This window comes from Setaria viridis, chromosome 2 (genome assembly GCF_005286985.2).
Source record: "Setaria viridis chromosome 2, Setaria_viridis_v4.0, whole genome shotgun sequence".
NCBI lineage: Eukaryota > Viridiplantae > Streptophyta > Magnoliopsida > Poales > Poaceae > Setaria > Setaria viridis.
Window position 1 is genome coordinate 26,710,488 of NC_048264.2, and position 24,614 is coordinate 26,735,101.

The 24,614-nt window shown below is 47.1% G+C and overlaps 3 protein-coding genes across 3 annotated transcripts; all 3 read left to right on the top strand.

The window, feature by feature from the left end:
• Positions 1-3,335: 3,335 nt before the first annotated feature.
• On the top strand, positions 3,336-4,082 carry LOC140221890 (uncharacterized). Its single transcript, XM_072291846.1, has one exon. It carries the CDS (start codon positions 3,336-3,338, stop codon positions 4,080-4,082), a length of 747 nt encoding a protein of 248 aa, XP_072147947.1.
• Positions 4,083-4,169: 87 nt separating this feature from the next.
• On the top strand, positions 4,170-9,627 carry LOC140221891 (uncharacterized). The gene is made up of 5 exons (XM_072291847.1): positions 4,170-5,501; positions 5,545-5,666; positions 9,089-9,207; positions 9,277-9,425; positions 9,526-9,627. Exons 1-5 carry the CDS (start codon positions 4,170-4,172, stop codon positions 9,625-9,627), a joined length of 1,824 nt encoding a protein of 607 aa, XP_072147948.1.
• Positions 9,628-23,587: 13,960 nt separating this feature from the next.
• On the top strand, positions 23,588-24,579 carry LOC117842986 (L10-interacting MYB domain-containing protein-like). Its single transcript, XM_034723523.2, has 3 exons — positions 23,588-23,801; positions 23,877-23,893; positions 23,988-24,579. Exons 1-3 carry the CDS (start codon positions 23,588-23,590, stop codon positions 24,546-24,548), a joined length of 792 nt encoding a protein of 263 aa, XP_034579414.1. The 3' UTR covers positions 24,549-24,579.
• The last annotated feature ends 35 nt before the right edge of the window (positions 24,580-24,614 follow it).

Here is a 24,614-nt window from a genome sequence, read left to right on the forward strand (position 1 = left end):
GTGTTTCTATTACTGGGGTATTAGGAGGTCATTGAAAAGGATCACCGGAACCAGCAAGGAGGCCCAGTAACCCTCAATTTCTGTTACTGTGCGGTTGTAGGTGTTAGATTTAACTTAGTCTAGCAAACTTAAACAGGATCTTATCTTAGCCTAATTATGATCATTAATCAACTTAACGCGGAAACTTAGATGCTTAGAAGCTAACCAGAGCCTGTAGATGCCATGTGTGGTCGTGGTAGTAGTCACTACCGGAAACCGAGCTAATGCCGAGTGTTTTTCCATTTGCTGAGTGCAAACTGTCGCGCACTCGGCAAAATGCATATTTGCCGAGTGTATCAAATAAACACTCGGCATTAAAAAAACACTCGTCAAAACACACGTTTGCCGAGTGCCAAAAAAAACACTCGGCAAAACGCGACTATTACACTCGGCAAAACGCCACACTCGGCAAAGCTATATCACGTGACAAGCACGCACGGCCGCCGTTACGCTACGGGGCCGCCGTTTGCACTTTGCCGTGTGCCCGTTAGCGGCACTCGGCGAACCGTTGCTTTGCCGAGTGTCGGTCCCAGCGGCACTCGACAAAACGCGACTATTACACTCGGCAAAACGCCATACTCGGCAAAGCTATATCACGTGACTAGCACGCGCGGTGGCCGTTACGCTGCGGGGCTGCCGTTTGCACTTTGCCGAGTGCCCGTTAGCGGCACTCGGCGAACCGTTGCTTTGCCGAGTGTCGGTCCCAGCGGCACTCGGCGAACCGTAGCTTTGCCGGGTGTTTTTCGTAGACACTCGGCGAAATAGTAATTTTTTTCCTCCCCTGCCCTCCAAACTTTTTCCACTCTCCACACACAACATGTGATACTACATGTTCAAATTTCATATATTTTTGGATCAGTTTGCTATATTTAATAAATTTATAGCACATATAGGAATTTTTCGGTTACGGGCAAATTTGAACTGCAAGTGTTTTAAATAATGGAATAAGTTCAGTGGAAAAATCTGATTCATGTTAGTGAGTCCACTCTGGGGCCTTACCCAGAAAATGAAAAGGAACATCTTGGTCACAAAATACGACCACAAACGTGTGATCCAATGATTTATAAATTCTAGAAAAAACAAACTAACTCTGAAAATCACGAGATTTCTCAAGATCTCATGATGTCATCCATGGAGACTTTGGAAAAAAATTGAGAAGGTTTCGCACCTTCTGTCACGTACGACGCTAACAAATCGGAGCATCTCGAGAGAATAGTCTAGAAGTTCATAATGAACTGTTAAGATTTGGAGTCAAAGTGACGGTCGAATTAGAGTTGGACTTCAAAACTTTTTGTATAGGCAATGGACAATATAGATTGGTTCCTTTCAAATTTTGAGAATTTTTCGTATCCGTTTGATAATTTTAATGTATTAACTCCAATTATAGATTTTAAATTGAGATAAATTAAATTTGAGCTATAACTACCTAAAATAATGGAACAATATTGATAGAAAAATCAAATATGTATAGTTAAGTGAATTTGACCATGTTTTTTGAAGTACATCGAACAAATTTAGTAAAGCACGTTAGATGTGGTATATATACATGACATATAAAAGGACTTTGCCGAGTGTATCAATGTTTGCCGAGTGTTTCCCAAAATACACTCGTCAAACACGGAGTACGGGCCCACCAACAACGCATATACGGTTCCCCAGGAGTGTAAAAAAAATAAAAAAAAAGTTTGCCGAGTGCTCTGGATCTAGTCACTTGGCAAAACCAAGTTTGCCGAGTGTTATCGATCTGGGCACTCGGCAAACTCAGTGAGGCGCGGACTGTATAGCACCGGCGGCACAGTACACGCAAACCATTTTCCAAAACTCGACGCCGCCGCCTGCCCCGTACGCGCCGCCGCCGCACCCGCCACCACCGCCACACCCGCCCCGGCGGCCCCTCCGCCTCGGCCGCCCTCCCCTGCCGGCGGCCCTCCCGCTCCCCCGGCGGCCCTCCACCGGCCGGCCGCCCCTCCGCCCCGGCCGACCCTGGCGCCCCGGCCAACCCCGGGCGCCCCTCCGCCCCGACCGACCCCAGCGCCCCGGCCGACCCCGGCCGCCCCTCCGCCCCGGTCGACCTCGGCGCCCCGGCCGACCCCGGCCGCCCCTCCGCCCCGGCTGACCTCGATGGCTCTCCACCGGCCGGCCGCCCCTCCACCGGCCGGCAGCCCTTCACCGGCCGGCCACCCCTCCACCGGCCGACGGCCCTCCCCCGGCCGGCCAGCTCTCCCCCGGCGGCCCTCCACCCCGGCCGGCCAGCTCTCCTCCGGCCGGCTCTCCCGGTAATTCATTATTTTGAAATTAGAAATTATTAGAAATTAAGAATTAGGAATTAGGAATTAGAAATTCTATTTTGAAATTAGGAATTAGGAATTAGGAATTAGGTATTAGAAATTATAAAATGACTTTACTTTTAGAGATGAATTAGAAAATGACTTTCTTTTAGAAAAGATAGAGAGGTGGTATTGTAAGGACTTGCTTTTAGAGATAAATTAGAAAGTGACTTTCTTTTAGAGAAGATAGAGAGGTGGTATTGTAAGGAGTTTAATTTTAGAGATGAATTAGAAAATGATTTTCTTTTAGAGATGAATTAGAAAAGGACTTTGTAAGTTAAAATCCATGTCGATATAATGCTATTGTACCAAACACTTGCAATAAATGTGGTTGTCGGCCATCGTGCCGTCACTTTGGTGAGAATGTGGTTGTCGGCCATCGTGCCATTTTTTTTGTTGCAGGTTTTGGTAAAACCTCCCCGTGCAGGGAGGTGCTGCCGAAATTTTGACTTAACAGTACAATGTTCTTTTCTTGCAGGAGAGGCTCACAAGGACCGTCCTCGACTCGTCACTTTGTAGGATAGCAAGGTGAGGCATCTTACACTTCTCTTTCCGTTTGATATTCGTATATCACGTAACCTAGTTAGGCGTCTCCCGTTCGAAAGAGATATGGTTGCAAATATGCAAATATTTGCATATCTATAACCGTATCTGTTTCGAATTGTCCACGTTTTTTGGACAGCTTGAGGATGTGTCGGTGCAGTTAGTTTCCATGCTCTACTTCGATCCGTGACAGAGTTTTGGCAGCACCTTCCTGTTGTTCTCTGGATATACAATCTCCGATCCTGGACGTGTATTTGGAGAACAGCGGGGAGGTGCTGCCGAAATTCTATCACGGATCGGAGTAGGGCATGGAAACTAACTGCACCGACACATCCTCGGGTGGGATTAGGACCTATCTTCACCTATTAGACAGTGTAGGAACACGTAGGACCTATCTTCACCTATTACTCGCTGTTATGTTAGAGGATGGATGACCGTGAGTGGATGTACACGGGCCGCTCTAGTCAGGATTCATTGACCGATGAATGGATTGAAAAGACCGATGCATTCTTGGATCGGGCGTTTGCCAGGGTCAAAGGGGCTAGTGTCACTTGGTGTCCGTGCAGTAGATGTGCAAACATGCGTCGAAGAACCAAGCTAGAAATGGGCAAATATCTTGTGAAGAACGGATTTACGCTAGACTACACTAGGTGGATCTACCATGGTGAAGCCGATCGTGGGAGAGATGAAGTGTTGAGACAACGCATCGAGGAATATGATGATGATGCCGGGGTGGGAGACATGTTAAATGACTATCATGAAGCACAGTTCGATGAGACACATAGGGAGGAGGAGCCAGGGACTACTGCAAAGGCGTATTACAACATGTTGTCTACGGCACAGCAACCCCTGCATCATCATACCAAGATTTCTCAACTTGATGCCATTGCACGCCTAATGGCTGTGAAGTCCCAGTTTAGCTTGAGTCGAGACGCCTTCGATGTTATGCTGACTATTTTTGGCAGCCTACTCCCGGATGATCACATCTTGCCAAAGAGCATGTATGAGGTACAAAAACTCCTTCGTGCTCTTAAAATACCATACGAGCAGATACATGCTTGTCCGAAGGGATGCATCTTATTTTGGAAAGAGTATGCGAAGGCTAAGTACTGTGTGAAGTGCGAGTCGTCTATGTTTCTGGAGGTAGACTCTGGTGATGGTAAGAAGAGCTAGCTCGCAATCCCCATGAAGATCCTACGGTACCTTCCTTTCATACCGAGGATCCAACGGCTTTACATGACAGAGGAATCCGCGAAACAGATGACAGGGCATAAAAACGGACGTCGATACAATCCTGAGAGGCTGGTACACCCATCTGATGGTGAAGCCTGGACAACATTTGATGTCATTTATCGTGAGAAATCTCTAGATGCTCGTAATGTACGTGTTGCGCTGACAACAGATGGGTTCAATCCATATGGAATGGCGGCTGCCCCGTATACCTGTTGGCCCATATTCGTTAGCCCCCTGAATCTCCCTCCTGGCGTCCTTTTTCAACGACAGAATATATTTTTATCATTGATAATTCCAGAGCACCCGGGGAATAATATGAGTGTGTACATGGAACCTCTGATTGATGATTTGGTCCGTGCTTGGGAGGAAGGGGTATGGACTTACGAACGAGGTACAAAGATGAACTTTAAGATGCATGTTTGGTACCATTACTCGCTGCATGACTTGCCGGCATATGGGATTTTTTGCGGATGGTGTGTTCACGGGAGGTTCCCATGCCCAGTTTGCAAGGCTTCTCTAAAGTTCATTTGGTTGACGAAGGGTGGCAAATATTCTTTGTTCGACAAACATCGACAATTCCTCCCTCCTGACCATCCTTTCAGACAAGACATTAAAAACTTTACGAGAGGTGTCATAGTTGAAGACCTCGCACCGGAGATGATGACAGGAGCCGCGATTCGTGCTCAGTTAGACGCTCTCGAGCTTAATAACAATGAAGGTGGTTTTGTGGGATATGGCGAGCATCATGCTTGGACTCAAAAGTCGTGGTTGTGGAATCTCCCCTATTTTCATGAACTTTTTCTTCTGCATAACATAGATGTAATGCACACTGAAAAGAATATCGCCGAGGCAATTTTTGGGACAATTATGGACATTCCTGACAAGACAAAGGATAATGTTAAGGCTAGAGTAGATCAAGCGAGGATATGCAACAGACCAAAGTTAGACATGGCGCCTCCCAGATCCGTCAAGTCGTGGAGGAAGCCTAAGGCTGATTTCGTCCTGACGAGAGCCCAGAGGAGGGAGGTACTAGAATGGTTCCAAACGTTAATGTTCCCTGATGGGTATGCAACGAATTTGAAGAGGGGAGTGAACTTAACTACTATGCGAATCAACGGCCTAAAGAGTCATGATTACCACATATGGCTTGAGTGCCTACTTCCAGTGATGGTCCGAGGATATGTACCTGAGCATGTCTGGCAGGTGCTAGCGGAGTTGAGCAATTTCTTCCACCAGCTTTGTGCCAAAGAGTTATCTCGTACCATGATTGCAGAAATGGAAAGAATGGCACCTGTGTTGCTCTGTAAGTTGGAGAAAATCTTTCCACCCAGATTTCATTCGTCATTCATTGGTTGTTACGTACTTTACCTTTGCATTGTAATATTGCGATGAAAAATTGTAGGCCCAAGTGGAGAGGCAACAACAGGATATGGAGGCGAGGGTTGAGCGGATGGTTCGGCAAAGGATGGAGGTCGAGCGGTGGAGGATGGAGGCGGAGCGGCAGAGGATGGACGAAGAACATCGGTTGAGGATGGAACAAATGCTTCAATACATGCAAAATTTTGCTACTGCTACGAGTATGGGTACACCACTGCCACAGCCACCGGTGATATTCCCTCCACCTCAGCCACCCGCACATACTCCTGTGAGTCACTTGAACTTTAGTTTCAATACTTGACTTAGTTAGCTTAAACTTGACTTAGTTACCTCACAGATGACTTATTTAGCTCAAATGATATCAATCTTGTTCTCACACGTCTTATTTTATGTGCAGAATCAATTGGTGGCTTCGAATTCCCAAGCTCAAGACCCAGATTTGATGCGGCCGTTTGCAGGGATGCCACCTCACTAACTTATGCATTGTTTGTGAACTTCTCGTTTAATCTCGAACATATACTTGTGGAAATGTGGTTTGTTGAAACTAGAACATGTACTCGGTGATTTGTGTGCATGTGACCTAAAATATATGCTTGTGATGCTTATTATATGCCTGTGATGTAATATACATGCCTGTGATTTTTGTTTGAGAGGGATCATTTATACGTAAGAAATAAATAAAACAGGGTCGGTTCGGCCACTTTGCCGAGTGTTGCACTCGGCAAAGTCCCTCTTTGTCGAGTGTTTTGGCTTTAACACTCGGCAAAACGGCAACAAAAATAGGCCTGGACGCGCCAGTTTGCCGAGTGCCTCACCCCTAGCACTCGGCAAACACGTGTACTTTGCCGAGTGCCTCTCCCCTGGCACTCGGCAAAGTGGCCTCCCTACCTGACCTGGACACGCTGGTTTGCCAAGTGCTTCCTCCCTGGCACTCGGCAAACATCTCGACTTTGCCGAGTGTCTGTCCCTCGGCAAACAACTCGACTTTGCCGAGTGCCTTTCTGTGAAGCACTCGGCAAACCTCCTGTTACCGTGCCGCACCGTTCCTCCGTCTTCGCCGAAGGTGTTTTTTTGCCGAGAGTTTTCACACGCTCGGCAAATATCTTTGCTGAGTGCTCGACATTTGGCACTCGACAAAGTTCTATTCGCCGTCAAAATTTTTACCGAGTGCCTGATGCCGAGTGTTACACTCGGCAAATGCTTCGCCAAGTGTTTTTAGGCCTTCGCCGAGTGCCCCTAGCACTCGGCATCTCCCCTGTTTCCCGTAGTGAGTTGGCAGATGTAGTAGAACTTACTCTTCACCATATCAGGAGCTTGTTGCTCCTAGTTGATGAAGGACTTGATTTCGATGACCAACAATAATTTTCTGGACATCAACCTTGATGAACTCGATGTAGATCGTGATTCACCTCTCAAGAACAGGGGTTCTTGATTGGTGAAGATCAGCTGCCTGCAGTAGATGGATCTCGTGCTTCCAATCCCTCCAACGCTCTACTTGATGGGTGTTTAGCTTAATGACGAGATTAGATTGGTATAGCACTATGGGACCAGGACCAAGTCCTAGAAGGTTACATTTAGATGTGCTCGCCGATCATAGCACCTGAGTCCTAATCACATACGACAAGGTGGGACACGTACATGAGTTGTAATCTGAGTTGTTATATTGAGATCACAAAAATATCTAACATTCTCCCACTTGATCGAACACTAACAACTAATGTTCACTTTAAACTTATGTTCACACTAAGTACAACAGTAAGACCGGACCAATGCATCGTCAGTAGTCATTAATCGCTACTGGGTCCCCATTACCCACAGTTCACTGCAATACCTTGATAGAATGCTTATCTACTTATTTGGAGTTACTCATATGGCCTATTCCTAGAACCAGATGAATTAAAGAGTGCCTATAAATCCCAATCTAATTTCACGAATATTGGGATAAATGGTAAGCCTTTAGTTGGTAGATTTGCTAGCATTATCAACTTAATACTTATTTCTAAACAAATCGATCCTGGGACATTTCTTACACAACATAATACATAATCATCAATGGGCTTGACACCATTTATGATTATGTTGCTACTTGAAGTAATACTGCAATTAAATCATAGTGATATCAACTTATTATTGCTGTAGATTATCTCTCAATACCGGAATGTAATTCTTAAGCCTGCCTGGTTAAAACATACCATACAAAATTAGTCTTTCATCATGCTAAATTTGTTTTAGAGCTCTTCTTAGAATTGCTCTTTCTGCAAGAGTGAAGGATATAATCTAATTGTGCACTTTTATATCCATACACATTCACAAAATCTTATCTGAATATTCCATAATAAATAAGAATGTTACTTCGGTGTTGTCAGTATTTTATACCTAGCAACCTACCGAGGGGTATCCCAAGATAGTAGATTGGTTTGTGGGGAATCGTTGGACCTAGAACTCGAAGGTAAAAGCGAGGAAACAAGACACAGATTTATACAGGTTTGGGCTGCCAGAGTAGCGTAATACCCTACATCCTATTTGGGGTGTTGTATATTGCGCCCTGCACTTGGGTGTTGTTTGGTATTGAGGATTTGGTTCTCTATTGTGATTCTATGAGGTTTTCGCCTATCGATCTAGGGACCCCTACCCTCCTTTATATACTCAGGGGGCGGGATTACTAGTCGGTTACAAGGTAGGAGTCCTAGTAGGATTAGATGGTATGAGTTCTAGTAGGATTACAGAGGAATCCTAGTAGGAGTCCATCTTCTTCCTTCCTTGTAGGTACTAGGGATATATCCTCGACAAACCCCCGAGCACTTCATAGTCGAATGCAGCAGCCTTGAGTACTTTTCAGATCCTCGCTGAGTAGTTTTGGTGCTCTTCGAGTACTTTGTCTGGCTGAATCTTCAAAATTCCTCAAAGCTGCCATGAGGCTATGGTGTGCTCAAACCCTTGATTGTCTTGATTTTGTAATCTTCATCTTTGGAATGTGATATGGAGGGTGGCGGAAGTCACACTCTATATGGAGTAGCCCCCGAGCCTTAGCTTGAATCGAAGAATCAGACTGAGGGTTAATAAAATCTTGAATCTTCTTCTTTCATCTTAAAAAAATCAACTGTTGGGTGTAGCTTAACAGCCCTCAAGCCTTGGAATGATTAATTAATCAATTCAAGGGTCTTTAGTCTTTACACAAGTTATCATCCGAGTAGTTTTGCAGTGTCCGGCCCCTGAGCTTATGCGCCAGGTGATCCATAGGAGTCATGTTGAGTAGTTATTGGCGCTTAGCCCCCTGAGTTTGAGAGCTAATGGAGGTACTGAAGGTATTTCGAGTAGTAATTGGCGCTTTAGCCCCCAAGCCCGGGAACTAGCGGAGCCATTGGAGGTACGCTGAACATTCTGAAAAGCTCAATGTAGATGAAGTCATGACGCAGTTGAGGCGTATGTTCAAGAATGCGGGTGAAATCTCCATAATTGTGCGAGAGTTCTGCGCTGCCAACCCACCAAGTAGTGTAAGTACTCATGGCCTCAGCCCCCGAGTACTAATTTTTGTACTTGTTAATTTTTTGACTTGTCTTCTCATGCAGGAAGAAGTTCACTTGTTCTGCTCTGCTCCTCCTCCACTCGGACTGGATGGCTCTGATGCCGCTCCTCGCATACATGACTGCTGATGTACAGAGGGTAGTCGAGGAGGAGGAGGAGGAAGGTTTCTCTTCTTTCAGTAGCTCTGACTCAGAGGCTGCTGAGAAATTTGTGATCAAGGCCTGACTGTCAGACAAGGCTGGGTCTTTCTTTGGGACATCTAAGCGTAAAGTTGGAGATGACTTGGAGGTTGGTCTAGTGCCTCTGCCGAAGAAGGGGGGCACCGTCGCCGCTAAGTGTGTGGTGAAGAAGCCGCTCACCGCCAAGGATGTCCCTCCTCTGGTAATCACATTTGAAGAAGGATAGGATCTTGAGGACCAAGTACTGGTTAGTAATTTCCTTACCGCCATGTCTTACTCAATATGACATTGTTGGATTGCAGGTAATCGGGGACGAGACAGAGGTGGAAAAGACGACTATGGAAGTCGTACAACAACAGTTGTTGGCAATTGAGGAGGTTATCGAAATTGATGATGACGAATAGCCTCCCATCACTAGGGCCAACCCCGTCGGTACACAAACTACCCAAGAGGCGAAGACGGCGACCAAGGCTAGCGAGGATCAAGCTACGATCTAACAAGCCGCACCGAAGAAGCTGTCCCTCACCATCAGGCCCATGCGCTTGGCGGGGGAGCCCTCTTTGAAAATAAAGAGGTCCACAAAGTAGGTACCAGAATGTTTTTTGAGTACTGATTGTGATTTGATGTTGCCTTGCGGTGTGTCTTGACACTTGTGTTTTGCAGGAAATTCGCTAGCGTGGAAATTGGAGGCCCGAGCTCAAAGTCTGCAACCGATGGTGGTAGCAGCTCTGCCCAAGACCTCGTCCTGACGCCTACAAGCCCACTGCCGGAGGAACAACCCGCATCGGAAATAGCTCCAGGTGATGTATCCCTTGTTGCCGTGCTTATGCGCGATGTTATTGCATCATTGAATGTCACTTTAGTGCTAGCCCCCGAGCTGCTAGTAGCCGAGCCCATCGCAGTGACTACTTTTGGTGTCGTGGCTACTTTTGTAGCCCCCAAGCCAGAGGTAGGCACCGAAGCTGTGGTGGTTACTGCCTCTGAAGCCGTGGCTACCCTTGAAGCGCTCGAGCCAGAAGTAGAGGTTGAAGCTATTGGAGCTCTTCAAGTTCTGGCGTCCCTCCCGCCTTCTGAAGCGGGTCCGTCGACTAGTCGCGCCGTGGCCTCCATCCCACCTTCTGAAGCTTGTCCATCGTCGAGCCACGCCTTGGTTCCTCTCAGTGCACCAATCGCCAAAGAGCATGAGGAACCTTGGATAGCTCCAGGGTAAACTTGGAAGATATCCAGCTCATCGCGGACCCCCTGCTCACCATAGACATGGAGGCCACGATTAAGGAGATGTATCGCCGTGTAGGCGAGTACGCAATGGTAAGTTTACCTTCTGCGTTTGTCTTCAATTTGAAATCAGTACTCGTTCCTTATTCGAGTACTTGCTCTGTTTTGCAGGATTTGATCAAGCGTTCCCGGTGGAAGCCGGAGATGCTCCAAGGCTACGGAGACACCATGATGCAAGCTCAAGCACTTGAGTGAGAGCTTGCCAAGGAGCAGGAACACTCCTCCCGGCTACTCATGAAGTATGACGGCCAAGCCGCCGAGTACTGCAATCTTGTGCAATAAGCCACGAAGGAGAAGGATCGCCTCCGAAAGTGCAATAAGATGTTGAAGCATCAGCTGAAAGGTAACTTGTCGTCTCTCGCTGGTCTTCTAGTGCTAATTGTACTTTGACAATATTGAATTGTTCCTTATGTTTTTCTTGCAGAGCTCCAGAAGGTAAAAAAAGATCTCCAAGGCTAGCCACTGACTGGCAGAACTTGTACTACAGAATGATGGAACAACATGATAAGTTATCCGCTCTGTATGAGAACTTGGAGCACCGCTTGGGGAAGGAGCGAAAGATGCATGCCGATGGAGAAGTCAATCTGGTGAATGCCATGAAGTCCATTCGAGAGTGTGAGGCTGAGTTGGCGGCCACCAAGCTTGCTCTGAAGGGGTTCACTGAAGCCGCTCAACCCGTCGCTGATATGGTGGAGCCCCCAGTGGAAGGCATGGAGCCCCACCCTTTGGCGGAAGTACTCAAGGAGGTACCTGCGAAGATAACTGGCTACATCCAGAAAATGGCAGAGTCAGTCTCGAAGCAGCTACTCGCCATTGTGAAATGCTTCTACCCGCAGGCGAACTTAGCTTCAGTTGCAGAGGGGATTGCACAAGATTGCTCTGATGAGCAGTTTCAACAGTACCTGCAAGAGATGGCTCCTGTCGCCAAGGAAGTAGCTAGTCAAATAGACCTTGAGTAGTTGTATGTAAACAAGTAGGTATCAGATTAGTGTAATTTAAATATGATATGATTGAAAATGTAATTTATTTGAAGTCTTGTTGCAAATTTCATTGCTATCGACTTGTGTGCTCTTTGTTTTAGTGCGTCTCCCAAACTACCTTGATCATTGCTTGTATGGTAGTCATGAGTGTCTGCACATGAGGCTACTCTTATGAGCCTCCTCAGATACATGGTGTAGAGTACCTTAGGATGCGACTTCTTTCTACAGAGTGCAAGTACTCAAGGCATCTGGGTAGTCGAACTTTTTAGGCGAGTAGACTCTTCAAGATTCCATCAGCTGGAGCCTATCTTCGCAACCTCTCTGGGCTATTCAGATGCTTGTGCTCCTAAAAACCTAGAACTATAGGCTTGTTATTACAAGCTGTGACTAGACATACTTGTCTAGATAGGAACTCGGGTAGTATAAATAACTCCCAAATTGCTAACGACTTCTTTTTTGAAGGCCGTTGATGGAGAAACTTGTCCAAGGAGTTGACAAGCTCATGATTTTGTCTTTGCAAGTTACTGCTGAACAATTTTGTCCAACGAGTTGAATAACTCGAAAATAACTTGTGCATGCTTGTGATTACAAGCTGCGAGTTGGGGGATAGTACCTGGGGATCTGAATAGCTCTTGCGAACTTGCTTTTACAAGTTGCAATTTATACAGATATAGGTAGTCATTTTACGATGACAAATAACTTTGTTTTATTGAATTGTAACTATACAACTGGGGCTGGTTTACATGAATATGTAAATTAAGGGTAGAATCGACAAAGTTGCTCAATGTTCCACGAGTTGTCGACATCTTTGCTAGAAGGGTGTTGTAGCCTATACGACCCAGGTCCAATGACCTTGGAGACAATGAAGGGACCTTCCCATGGTAAATTCAGTTTGTGCAGCCCCTTGGTGTCTTGGATACACTTGAGGACCATGTTGCCGGTGTTAAACGAACGTTCTTTGACATTACAATCATGATACGGCGGATTCCTTCAAGGTACCTTGCTGACTGGACTAGTGCTGCACAGTGAGCTTCTTCTAGGTTGTCTAAGTCAATATGCCTTGTTTCTTCTGCTACGCCCTCCTTATACTGCTTGACTATTAGAGATTTCCACATAACGTCGGCAGGGAGGACGACTTCTGATCCATAGACCAGAAAGTAGGGCGAGTACCCTGTAGGTTTACAATACTAGGTGCAAAGCCCCTAGAGGACATTGGGTAGCTCCTTAAACCACTTGTCTCCTTTGGAGTTTCCAATGTTGTGTAGTATTTTCTTGAGAGCCTCCAGTAACGTCCCGTTAGCTCGCTCAACCTAGCCATTGGCCCGCGGATGAGTGACAGAAACGTACCGGATGTTGATCCCATTGTTCTCACAATACTCCCAGAACTCATGGGTTTTGAAATTTGAGCCTATGTTTGTGATGATACGATTGGGGAAGCCGTAGAGATAGACAATTTCGTCGAGGAAGTCGAGTACTTTGTTTGCCTTAGGGCAGGTTACTGGCTTCACCTCGATCCACTTGGTAAACTTGTCGATCGCATGGGTACTCCGTTGAAACCTCCAGGCACCGTAGGTAGTGGGCCAATCATATCTAGCCCTTAGCATGCGAAGGGCCAAGAGGGTGGTATGGTGATCAGCTTGTAGGCGGGGATGTATTATTGCTTGGCAAAGAATTGACACCCTTGGCATTGGCGGACTAGTTCCTTGGCATCAGCGAGAGTTGTAGGCCAATAGAACCCTGCTCTGAAAGCCTTGCCCACGATCATTCTTGAGGATGTGTGGTTGCCGTAGATGCCTTTGTGGATTTCCTCAAGTATGTCCTTGCCGTCTTGCCGTCGGACGCACTTCATGAGTACTCCTGATGATGCGCCTCTTCTGTAGAGCTTGTCTCCAACTAGAACATAATGCTTGCCGTGTTGTGAGACTTGTTCTGCTTCTATCTTGTCTGGAGGTAACTTGTGCTCCTTGTTGTAGTCGATGAAGGGGGTTCTCTAGTCTACATCGATTATCATAATCTTCTGGTCTGGTGCGTCGTGACCTCGATTAATGGTTTTTGATGGCACCGGCTCCGCTATGGATGGCTTGTGTAGTTTATGGATGAAGACCCAAGCTGGAACTTGAGCACGAGTAGGTCCAAGCTTGGATAAGACGTCCGCGGCTACATTGTTGTCATGGATCACGTGGTAGAACTCCAAACCAGAGAACTTGTTCTCTAGCTTGTGTACTTCCTAGCAATATGCATCCATGTTGTCGTTATGGCAATCCCACTCATCGTTGACTTGATTGATTACCACTAGTGAGTTGCCGTAGACCAATAATCGCTTGATTCCTAGCGAGACTACCAAGCGAGGCCCTTGTAGAAGCACTTTGCATTCAGCTTCATTGTTGGATACCTCCCAGACGATGTGCAAGACATACTTTAGTTTTTCACCTTTGGGAGAGATTAGGAGTACTCCTGCACTGGTGCCCTCGAGCTTGAGAGATCCATCAAAGTACATGACCCAATGCTCGAGGTGCTCTGCCGTTGTTGGTACTTGATTTTCCTGCCACTCTGCCATGAAATCGACTAGTGCTTGCGACTTGATGGCAGTCGTTGACTTGAATTCTGTGACAATGCTCCGAGTTCTACCGCCCACTTACAAATTTTTTCTGTTGCATCTTGATTGTGGAGGATTTCTCCCAAGGGGAAGTCCGTGATGACGGAGATGTTGTGTTCCTGGAAATAGTGTTGTAACTTTCGCGAGGTGAGTAGTATTGCATATAGCAGTTTTGAACTAGCGGGTACCTAGCTTTGGAATTCGACAACACCTCTCTGATGAAAGAGATGGGTCTCCGTACTTTGTATACATGGCTTGGTTCTGGTCTTTCGACCACGATCCCCGTGCTGACGACATTGGTAGTCGTGGCGATGCAGAGCAACAAGTCTTCGTTGGGCTTTGGCACCGTGAGGACCGGTGGCTTTGATGAGAAGCCCTTCAGCTATTGAAGGGCTTGATCTGACTCCTCGGTCCACTGGAATTTATCTTGCTACGTGAGTAGTTTGAAGAAGGGTAGTCCCCGTTCTCCAAGCCTTGAGATGAATCTGTTTAGGGCCGCCATGCATCCTGTCAGCTTCTGAACGTCCTTGATGCATGATGGGGTGTGCAAGTTGGTGATGGTGGAGATCTTCTCGGGGTTTGCCTCAATCCCTCTATGACTGATGATGAACCCGAGTAGTTTTCCGGAGGGTACACCAAACACGCACTTTGTTGGGTTCAGCTTCCACCGGAACTCTCACAAGCTTGTGAAAGTTTCTTGCAGATCCGCAATCAAGTCGTTAGGATTTCTGGTGTTTATGACCATGTCATCCACATATGCCTCTACGTTGCAACATAGTTGTTTCTTGAAACACTCGTGGATGGCCCGTTGATAGCTGGCGCCCGCATTCTTCAACCCAAAGGACATTGTAATATAGCAGAAAGCTCCATATGGGATGATGAACGTGGTCTTAATTTGGTCTTCTTCTTTGAGAGCTATTTGGTGATACCCCGAGTAGCAATCGAGGAAGTAGAGTAGAGCACATCTAGCCGTCGAGTCGATGACTTGATCAATCCAAGGGAGCCCGAAGGGATCCTTTGGACAATGCCCTTTGAGGTCTGTGTAGTCGACACACATCCTCCACTCGTTGTTATTTTTCTTCCACACCAAGACAGGATTGGTCAGCCACTCTGGATGATAGACCTTTTTTATGAAGCCAGTTGCGAGTAGTTTGGCCAACTCCTTTTTGATTGCTTCTCTTCTATCTTGGGCGAGTCGGCGTAGTCATTGTCATTTTGGCATAACTTTGGGATCCACATTTAGTGAGTGCTTGATCAACTCCCTGGGCACCCCGGCATATCTGATGGCTTCCATGCGAAAATGTCTTGGTTGGCCCAAAGGAAGCTGACGAGCGTGGCTTCCTGTTTAGGATCCAGCCCTGAGCCAATCAGAGCTATCTTGGAGCTATCACCAGTTTCAAGGTCAATAGCTTTGATACCGACTTCATTTGTCGACTTGACCTTGGTTGTCCCCGACTTCTTTTTTGGAATTTGGAGTTCTGACGGGGATAGTTTCTTGGAAGCGGCGAAGACTTGCATTATCAAATTTGGCACTTGAGTAGTCGCTGCTAGCTCCACAGCTTCTGTGTCACAGTCGTACGACCTCTTGAAGTCTCCGCGCAGGGAGTGTACTCCCTTGGATTCCAACATCTTGAGTACTAAGTAAACGTAGTGCGGGATGGCTAAAAATTTGGCTAATGCTGGTCTTCCAAGGATGGCGTGGTATGATGTTTCGAAGTCCACCACCTCAAACTGGCAAAACCATGTAACCAAGGGTACAGCTGCGTTGCCTGGGACAATCCCGTAGAATGGAGAGTTCGTTGGGGTGAGCATATCCATAATGTCGAGGCCCATCTTTCTCAAAGTCTTGGCGAAGAGTACGTTGAGACCACTGCAGCCATCGATGAGTACTTTTGTGAGTCGAGAGCTTGCGACTACTGGGTCCAGGACGAGAGGATAGCATCCTGGGTCAGAGAAACTATTCCATTGATCCTTCCTAGAGAAGGTGATTGGCACCTCAGACCACTTGAGGAACGTAGGTGTTGCTGGTTCAATGGACATAATCTCTCGGAGGGCTAGTCTCTGGGACCGCTTAGTAGCAGTACCCGTTGTGCCGCCGAAGATGACGTTGACGGTATTGGATGGGTTCTGGAGTTTGCCGTTGTCGCCATTGTTTTCATCTTCTTTGGCGTTGCCTTGTCCTATGCTCCAGAAGGTTTTGGCAGATCTTTCATGACTCTACACAGACTATAGCAATCCATTGCAGAGTATTTATGGTGTGGGTGCCACGAGCACTGCTTCTTTAGGAGCTCACTGAACGGAGTCCTGTCTTGATTTCTGCCACCTTTCTTGGAAGACTGGGACATTGCCACGATAGTATTGTTTGGCTTCCTCTTGCGATTTTGACCACTTGAGTAGTTGCCTCGGTTGTCATTATTGGGGTGATCGTTATGGTTCTTGTCGTTGCATTGGCCATTACTCTGATTATTATTTTTCTAGCCTCTGTTACGGCTAGACTCAAACCTCTCGATCTCCTTGTCTTATTCATCCTCCCAGGTTTGTATCATGATCTTGAGAGACTTGATATCTTTGGGGCATCTTCTGCCAAAATCTTGGAACATCCGACGGTCATAGAGACTGTTCTGGAAGCAATCTATGGCATCACGCTCTGTGATGTCCATGGTACTAGCCTTCTTGCCGAAGAAACGACGTAGATAACTACGCAGGGTCTCGCCTTGTTGCTGCTTGACTTGAGACAAGTTGATCCTGTTGCCAGGATGCTGCATTGTCCCTGCGAAGTTGTTTGTGAATGCCACTTTGAGATCCTTCCACGTGTCAATAGAGTTCTTGTCTAGTGACTCGAGCCATGTGAGTGGCCCTGCCTCCATGCAGATGGGGAATTAGATGACCTTGGTGTCGTTGTTTCCTCCTGCTGCCTGTACTAATAATGAGTAGCACCACAGCTATTGGACTGGATCTTGCTTGCCGTCGTACTTGGTGATACCTGAAGATTTAAACTTGTCGGGTAGGACTGTCTTCCATACTCGTTTTGAGAAAGCGGGGAGCCCGTCAGTATTTTCTCCATGGTACTCGACTTCTTGTTCACGCTTATGACGGTGTCCCTCAATGATTGTACGAGCATCACGGCTATTATTAATCTTTTGACGGAGGTCATGTACTGGGCGTTTAGGCTCTAGAAGAGGCCCACAGTGGCCACGGCCTTCCGAGGGTTCCGCCCGACTACCCTCTGCCCCGATTTGTCTTGGTCTGGCACCCTCAATTCTGACACCCTCGTTTCTGGGACCTTCAATTCTGGCACCCTCGTTTTGACTTGGACACCTATGGCTACTGCCATGCTGGGATGTGATGTGTCGAACCAAGTGTATTGGGCTTTGTTGATCGAGTTGCTCATACGCACGTTCCTCCAGCTGAGCCAGTTGCCTTGTGTACTTAGTTTGTAGCATTGCCCGGGTAATCAGGTCAATGGATGCAATGGTGGCGAGAGGAGTATGGTGTTGATGCGTCTAAACTGCTTTAAACGCGTGATCCAAGTTCATGATGGGTAGGTCGGTTGCAAGGCGGTGGCAACGCTCTGCTCTTGCAGCGTTTCTTTCTCACCGTTGATTCCTTTGAGCTTCGGTATATTCTCCTTCTACGTTGGTAGTGAGCTCATCCTGCGAGACGTCATCTGGGTGACGTTCGTGTCGCGGATTCCTTTCTAGTGGATCTTCACCGACGCCTTCTTGTGCAGCAACAATGGCGAGGAGTTCCTGTCCCGAAGAAAAACTACCCAAACTTGACGTGATGATCTCTGTGGAGCCGTCTTCTTCATAGATGGGCGACTGAGGGGTTCCCTCCTGGTATTGGAGGGTGTCAAGGTAGGCAACAAGGCGTGACTCGTCATTCTTGGCTAGAGCAGGTGGCTTCATGTTGGGCCAGTAGATGAATCTGACTTGTGGAGTTGATATAATCACCAGGCCTTGTTGTGGACCTGATAATGGAGTTTCCTCATCTGGATCCGAGTCGTAGTCGAGGTCCTCGATCAAATCCGAGTTGAATTGTGATCTGGACAGGATAGTGTCAGGGATACATCCCCAGTACCCGCAAGGAAAGAAGAAGTCAGACTCCTACTAGGATTCCCCTGTAATCCTACTAGGACTCATCCCATGTAATCCTACTAAGACTCCTCCTTGTAATCCGACTAGTACTCTGCCCCCTGAAGTATATAAAGGAGGGCAAGGGTACCTAGCTCGGCAGGTCATACCTCAACACCCAAGCCCAGGACACACGAGGACAACTCCAGTTCATCAAATACAAACCAACACACAGGACGTAGGGTATTACGTGATCTAGCGGCCCAAACGTGTCTAAATCGTGTTCCTTGCGTCACCATTGATTCCTTGATTCTCAACGACCCTTACTGCATAAAAGACCACCTAGGGTACCCCCTAGGCGGGTTGCCGGTCTAAAACACCGACAGTTGGCGCGCCAGGTAGTAGCACTCGTCGAGTTTCTCAGTGCGAACTCAATGGCATGGTCATCATCAAGCCCATCTTCGCTATCGAAGCAGGCGCAACCTTCGTTTTTGGATCCTGGCTTTGCATCGCCGACGGCGCCGGATCCTTCCAGCACCAGATCGTCAACTCCGATGGCGACCTCGGGTTCCACCGTGATTCGAACTCGAACTCCGACGGTGACTCCGGGTCCGACTACAACTTGGAGTCCGACGGCGACTCTGGGTCCAACTATGACTCAAAGTCTGACAGCGACTCTAAGTTTGACTACAACTCGAAAGTCCGACTACATCACAAGCTCGCTGACGACTACAGGTGGCTCGCCGATGATTTCATCGACTATGTCGTAGGCACACCGACTACTCCAGCCAAGCATGGTCTACGCTCAAAACGCATCCTTGTCTCGGGGTCTTGGATAAGTCCGACCCTCCAAGCCAGGGGTCGGGCGATTCGAAGCCTTGCGGCAAGGGGTCGGGCGCATCCGACCTTGGGACCAAGGGTCGGGCAAGGCGGAGTTCCATCCTCAAAGGGTCGGGCGCATCCGACCCTAAGTCCAAGGGTCGGGCGAGGCGGAGTTCCATCCTCAAAGGGTCGGGCATGTCCGACCCCGGGACCTTGGGTCGGGCGAGACGGAATGAACTACTCCTCGCCCACGTCAAGACAACCATGATCAGCTTGCCGACGACTCCATCAGCTACGGGCAGCTCATTGACGACTTCAACTCGTCTCGACTAAAAATTAGTCGGGGCAAATTTTGCATCACCGACAACTAGTCAGAATCGCCTCCGACTAGTCGACTTCGTCAACAACCGTTACGGCTTCATCAATGACTGTCACGGCTTCATCAACAATCATCCACGAATTTAGCTAAGTCACTTTTCTAATTTATTTTCTGGCTTATTTTCCGTTTGCGCGCAACACGCGCTCTACTCGCTGGAAACTCTTGTGCGCATGCGCGCTCTATTCGCCGGAGGGCAGCAAACTCTTTCGCGCTACCGCGCTCTCTTTTTATCGCAACAGTGAATTTTCCTTGTCTTCTCTTGAGGTCACTACTCTTCTCGAGAAGAACACGCCTTAACTCGTGAAAGCCTCAGGCGCATCTGTCACGCCTAAGCCCATACGCGTATACGAGACAACGATCTCACACACGCAGCGGCAACGGCTACCCAGAGACTGAGAGCCTAAGCATAACAGGCTAACTACTCGGGAAGAGTATGACTGAAACAAGAGGTTGACTCGCAATCGTGCAGTCTCTTTCTTGTCGTAACATCGACTCCTCTCACTTTTGTCTTCTCTTAAGGTCACTACTCTTCTCGAGCAGAACACGCCTTAACTCGTGAAAGCCTCAGGTGCATCTGTCACGCCTAAGCCCATACGCGTATACGAGACAACGATCTCACACACGCAGTGGCAACGGCTACCCAGATACTGAGGGCCTAATCGTAACAGGCTAACTACTCAGGAAGAATATGACCGAAATAAGAGCATGACACAACTTTCATACTGATCACTGAATAAATTTCAGCAGTTTCAAAATCCTACAAATATGCTACATAATGTACGCATTTTTTCTTTCAGGTCAAGCTTTGGTGACGACGCTCGTCGTGACGCCCACTAAGCATGTCTCCAACGGCACAGGCTAGTTCCCGAACTCGGGGGCTAAGCACCAATTAGAACTCCTAATATCTCTAGTGGCTTAGCTAGCTCCCAGGCTCGGGGGCTGGACGTCGTAAAACCACTCGACATGGCTCCAACGACTTACCTGGCGCATAAGCACGGGGACTGGACGCCGCAAGACTACTCGAATGATGACCTGAGTGAAGATTCAAGACCCTCGGGTTGATTATTCAATCAATCCAAGGCTTGGGGGCTGATAAGCTACACCCAACAATCGATTTTTTCAAGTCGAAAGAGGAAGATTCAAGATTTTGACCCTCAGCCTGATTCTACGATTCAACCTAAGGCTCGGGGGCTACTCCATATGGAGTGCGACTTTCGCCGCCCTCCATACATGGAGACTACAATATCATGTTGATCAAGACTTTGAGCACACCATAGCCTCATGGCAGTTTTGAGAAGCATTGAAAGATTTAGCCTGACAAAGTACTCGAAGAGCACCAAGACTACTCGGCGAATATCTCAAGACTACTCCAAGACTCCTGCATTCGACTATAAAGCGCTTGGGGGCTTATCGGGGATACATCCCCAGTACTCGCAAGGAAGGAAGAAGTCAGACTCCTACTAGGATTCCCCTGTAATCCTACTAGGACTCATCCCATGTAATCCTACTAAGACTCCTCCTTGTAATCCGACTAGTACTCTGCCCCCTGGAGTATATAAAGGAGGGCAGGGGTTCCTAGCTCGGCAGGTCATACCTCAACACCCAAGTCAGGACACACGAGGATAACTCCAGTTCATCAAATACAAACCAACACACAGGACGTAGGGTATTACACGATCTAGCGGCCCAAACGTGTCTAAATCGTGTTCCTTGCGTCACCATTGATTCCTTGATTCTCGACGACCCTTACCGCATAAAAGACCACCTAGGGTACCCCCTAGGCGGGTTGCCGGTTTAAAACATCGACAGATAGCATGGTAGGCAGCACCCAAGTTCTGGAGTCCGAGCAGGAATCAACTAGTATTGTAGACCGATTTGCACGATGGCTTAAATGCCAGCTCGTGAGAACCAATCTGACTAGTGGGAGAAGTTGAGTTGTACTTGAACTCATCCCCCAAGCCATTGAATAGGTAAAAAATTTCATTAAATTTCTTGATGAAATCCTCCAGAGCTTGGCACTGAAGGTTGATGTCGTACTGCTTATCCTTTGGGGCCGGCGCAATGTGGCGGTGGAAATTTTCAGTGCTGTCTGCGACACAAACCCAGGAGCCGAAGATGAATTTCGAGCCCACTTCGAACATGATGGTGGGCTTGATGATGACTTGAGCCATTGAGCTCACTAGTGGATTCGGCGAGATTCCCTACTTTGCGTGCCAGCTATCGGTGTTTAGACCTGGCAATCTACCGAGGGGTATCCCGAGGTAGTAGATTGGTTGGTGGGGAATCATTGGACCTAGAACTCGAAGGTAAAAGCAAGGACATAAGACACAGATTTATACAGGTTCATGCCACCAGAATAGCGTAATACCCTACATCCTGTTTGGGGTGTTGTATATTGCGCCCTGCGCTTGGGTGTTGTTTGGTATTGAGGATTTGGTCCTCTGTTGTGGTTCTATGAGGTCTTCGCCTACTGATCTAGGGACCCCTGCCCTCCTTTATATACTTAGGGGGCGGGATTACTAGTCGGTTATAAGGTAGGAATCCTAGTAGGATTACATGGTATGAGTCGTAGTAGGATTACAGAGGAATCCTAGTAGGTGTCCGTCTTTTTTCTTCCTTGCGGGTACAGGGGATCTATCCCTGACAGGTGCTCTACATTCATTAATATTATGTCACTTAAGCAATTTTTCTAAACTTGTGCCCTTTAGTGACAATATCCTAACACTCCCTTTGGTCCAATCTTAGTGTATAACTTAGTGCCCAAAACATAAGAGGCTTACATCAAGATATCTTTATATCTAATTGAATGATATACCTTTTACAACATGTACTAACTGCTACTTAAGAGTAACACTCACTTAGAGTGATATACCTTTTACCCCCGCCCGGCCGCCTAGCTTCACCTCCCGCCGCGTCTGGACGAGCCCGCCGCCGGCCGAGCACCCCGTCGCCGAAGGCCCGAGGCCGGCCGCCGAAGCCCGCCGCGAAGGCCCGACGCCGGCTGCCGAAGCCCGCCGCCAGCCTGCGTGCCCCCCCGCCGCCCATGTCACCCTGCCACCGAAGCCCGCCACCGGCCGCAGCGCCCCGCCGGCGGCCGGAGCGCCCCACCGCCGAAGGCCTCCGCCGGTCGCAACGCCCCACTGCCGGCCGCTGAAGCCCGCCCACCACCGTCAAAGGTATGAAATCCCCAACTTTGAGCAATTTTTATTTGATTCATTCGAATGATATTTCCCCATTGAAGTAGTATTTGGACGTGTTTGGAATCTTGATTAATACAGTAGATTAGATAGTTAGATTATTAGATATATGTGTTTTTCAGATGTAGTTCGGTGTGCAGTCAGCAACTGGAGAGGTCAGGGAAGGTGATTTTGTTAGTTGAGCTGAGTCATACAAAAGCTGTTATGACTTGCTGATACATCTAGACATATATGGTCGGAAAGGTGTACATCGGGGCATAGGTCGAGTAGGTTCATGTAGAAATATCATTTTTGGAATGAGATTATAACCATGCTGTCTAGTTTAAGATGCATGGGAACGGTACATGTAGCAAAGTCGTCAGTCTAGTTCTGAGAATCTTGGAATGGAATGATGGATACTGCACCTGTAGGTTTGTTTTTGTCATTCTCCGTTAATCTGTTGGGTCATCTGTGATCTGTATATACCGTACCGTGGGGGGCTACGCTCCGGCCCAAGCCTCCGGCGACGGGCCTCCGCTCCGTCAGAAGCCCGGCCTATTTCCTGGAGTGAATTTGGAACAACTCCAACAGTTACAGCCTCATAAACAGTGCTCCTACTGCTTAACAACACCCTCTTATGATCTCTTTGTTATGACTTCTGCTGTTTCTATTGTTGTCACAACAAATATTTTACTAGATGTTAATAGCAATTAACATAGAAACCTGAATTTTGCATCATTGTTCTGACTAATAAGAACTTGGAGGAAATTCGCAACAAAATTTATGATATGTTTCTAATCATTGTCAATTATTACAGAGAGCACATATCAAAAACACATCAGGAGGAGATCCCCTGCCGTCCCTGGCATCTCGAGGAGTTCCGCCAGCCACAAGGTATGGCAAAAACTTTTTTTTCATTAACTGAAATGCATCAGGAGGAGTACACCTTTGATTGTGCCTTTGAGGTTGTTGTGTGTGTATAAAATATATATACTCTAGTGCTGTGTGTGTATAAAATTGATATACTCGAGGCCTTCTAATATGAAATCTGTGACTTCGATAGATGCCAGAAATTGATTGGAATTTGGAGAACACTCGAGTGCTGTGTGTGTTGTTTGCCGAACAAGTTGAAAAAGGAAATCGGCCAAACACACACTTGAATGCACTTGGTTATGCTGAGGTTGAGAAGGGGTTCAAGGAAAGGACTGGAATTGTGGCTACCAAGGGTCAGATCAAGAACAAATGGGACAAGTTTAAGGAAGATTTCAAAGCATGGAAGAAACTAATACTAAGGCAAACAGGGACTGGTTGGGATCCTATAAAGAAGACTATTGCTATGGATGGTGAATGGTGGAAAAAAGCTAGAGCTGTAAGTTGGTTAAAAAATTTTGCTATATTTTTTTGCATATGTCAAACCTGTTGATAATACTTATAATAATATTATTATTATGTGCTTATTTCAGGACATTCCAGGTTGTGGCAAGTTCAAAAAGAAGGGCCTTGAGAATGAAGATGAATTAGCCAAGTGTTTTGCTGACATTACTACTATTGGTATTAATCATTGGTCTCCTCATGTTGTGAATGTTGAAGCAACCGAAAATGTTGATGTGACGCAAGATGAGGCAACCAATTTTGAGCCAGAAGGTGATGATTTCATTCCTGAAACACAAGAGGAGGATATTGGTATTTCTCCTTCACCTGCGAGTGGCAAGATACTGGCAAGGCCTGTTGACAGGAGTGGTAAAAAAATGAAGTCTGGAAATGCATTCCTAATTCAAGAAGCAGTAACAAGTATGGCAAGTTCAGCCAATGAATATGTTTCGAAGAGACATGGAAAATATTATATTGAGGAAGTGATGGAGGTTGTGATTGCTTGTGGGGCCGGCTATGATAGCAATGAACCTTACATGGCATCTGAACTGTTTGTGAAGAAGGAGCAAAGGGAGATGTTCATGACCTTGCCTACTAATGAGATTAGGTTCAATTGGCTTAGGAGGAAGTACAATGATAAATATGAAAAATAGAAATTGGCTTAGTGAGAGTGATGTCATTTGTGTATGCTACTATTTTATTTTTGTCTCATGTGTGGT

Excerpts from the sequence above, each read along its gene's own strand:
- LOC140221890 (XM_072291846.1), top strand. The coding sequence starts at position 3,336 with ATGGATGACCGTGAGTGGATGTACACGGGCCGCTCTAGTCAGGATTCA.
- LOC140221891 (XM_072291847.1), top strand. The coding sequence starts at position 4,170 with ATGACAGGGCATAAAAACGGACGTCGATACAATCCTGAGAGGCTGGTA. Across the intron at positions 5,667-9,088 it reads AGGATGGACGAAGAACATCG|GAAGAAGTTCACTTGTTCTG; the intron begins GTTGAGGATGGA and ends CTTCTCATGCAG. Across the intron at positions 9,426-9,525 it reads CCAAGGATGTCCCTCCTCTG|GTAATCGGGGACGAGACAGA; the intron begins GTAATCACATTT and ends GTTGGATTGCAG.
- LOC117842986 (XM_034723523.2), top strand. The coding sequence starts at position 23,588 with ATGCCAGAAATTGATTGGAATTTGGAGAACACTCGAGTGCTGTGTGTG.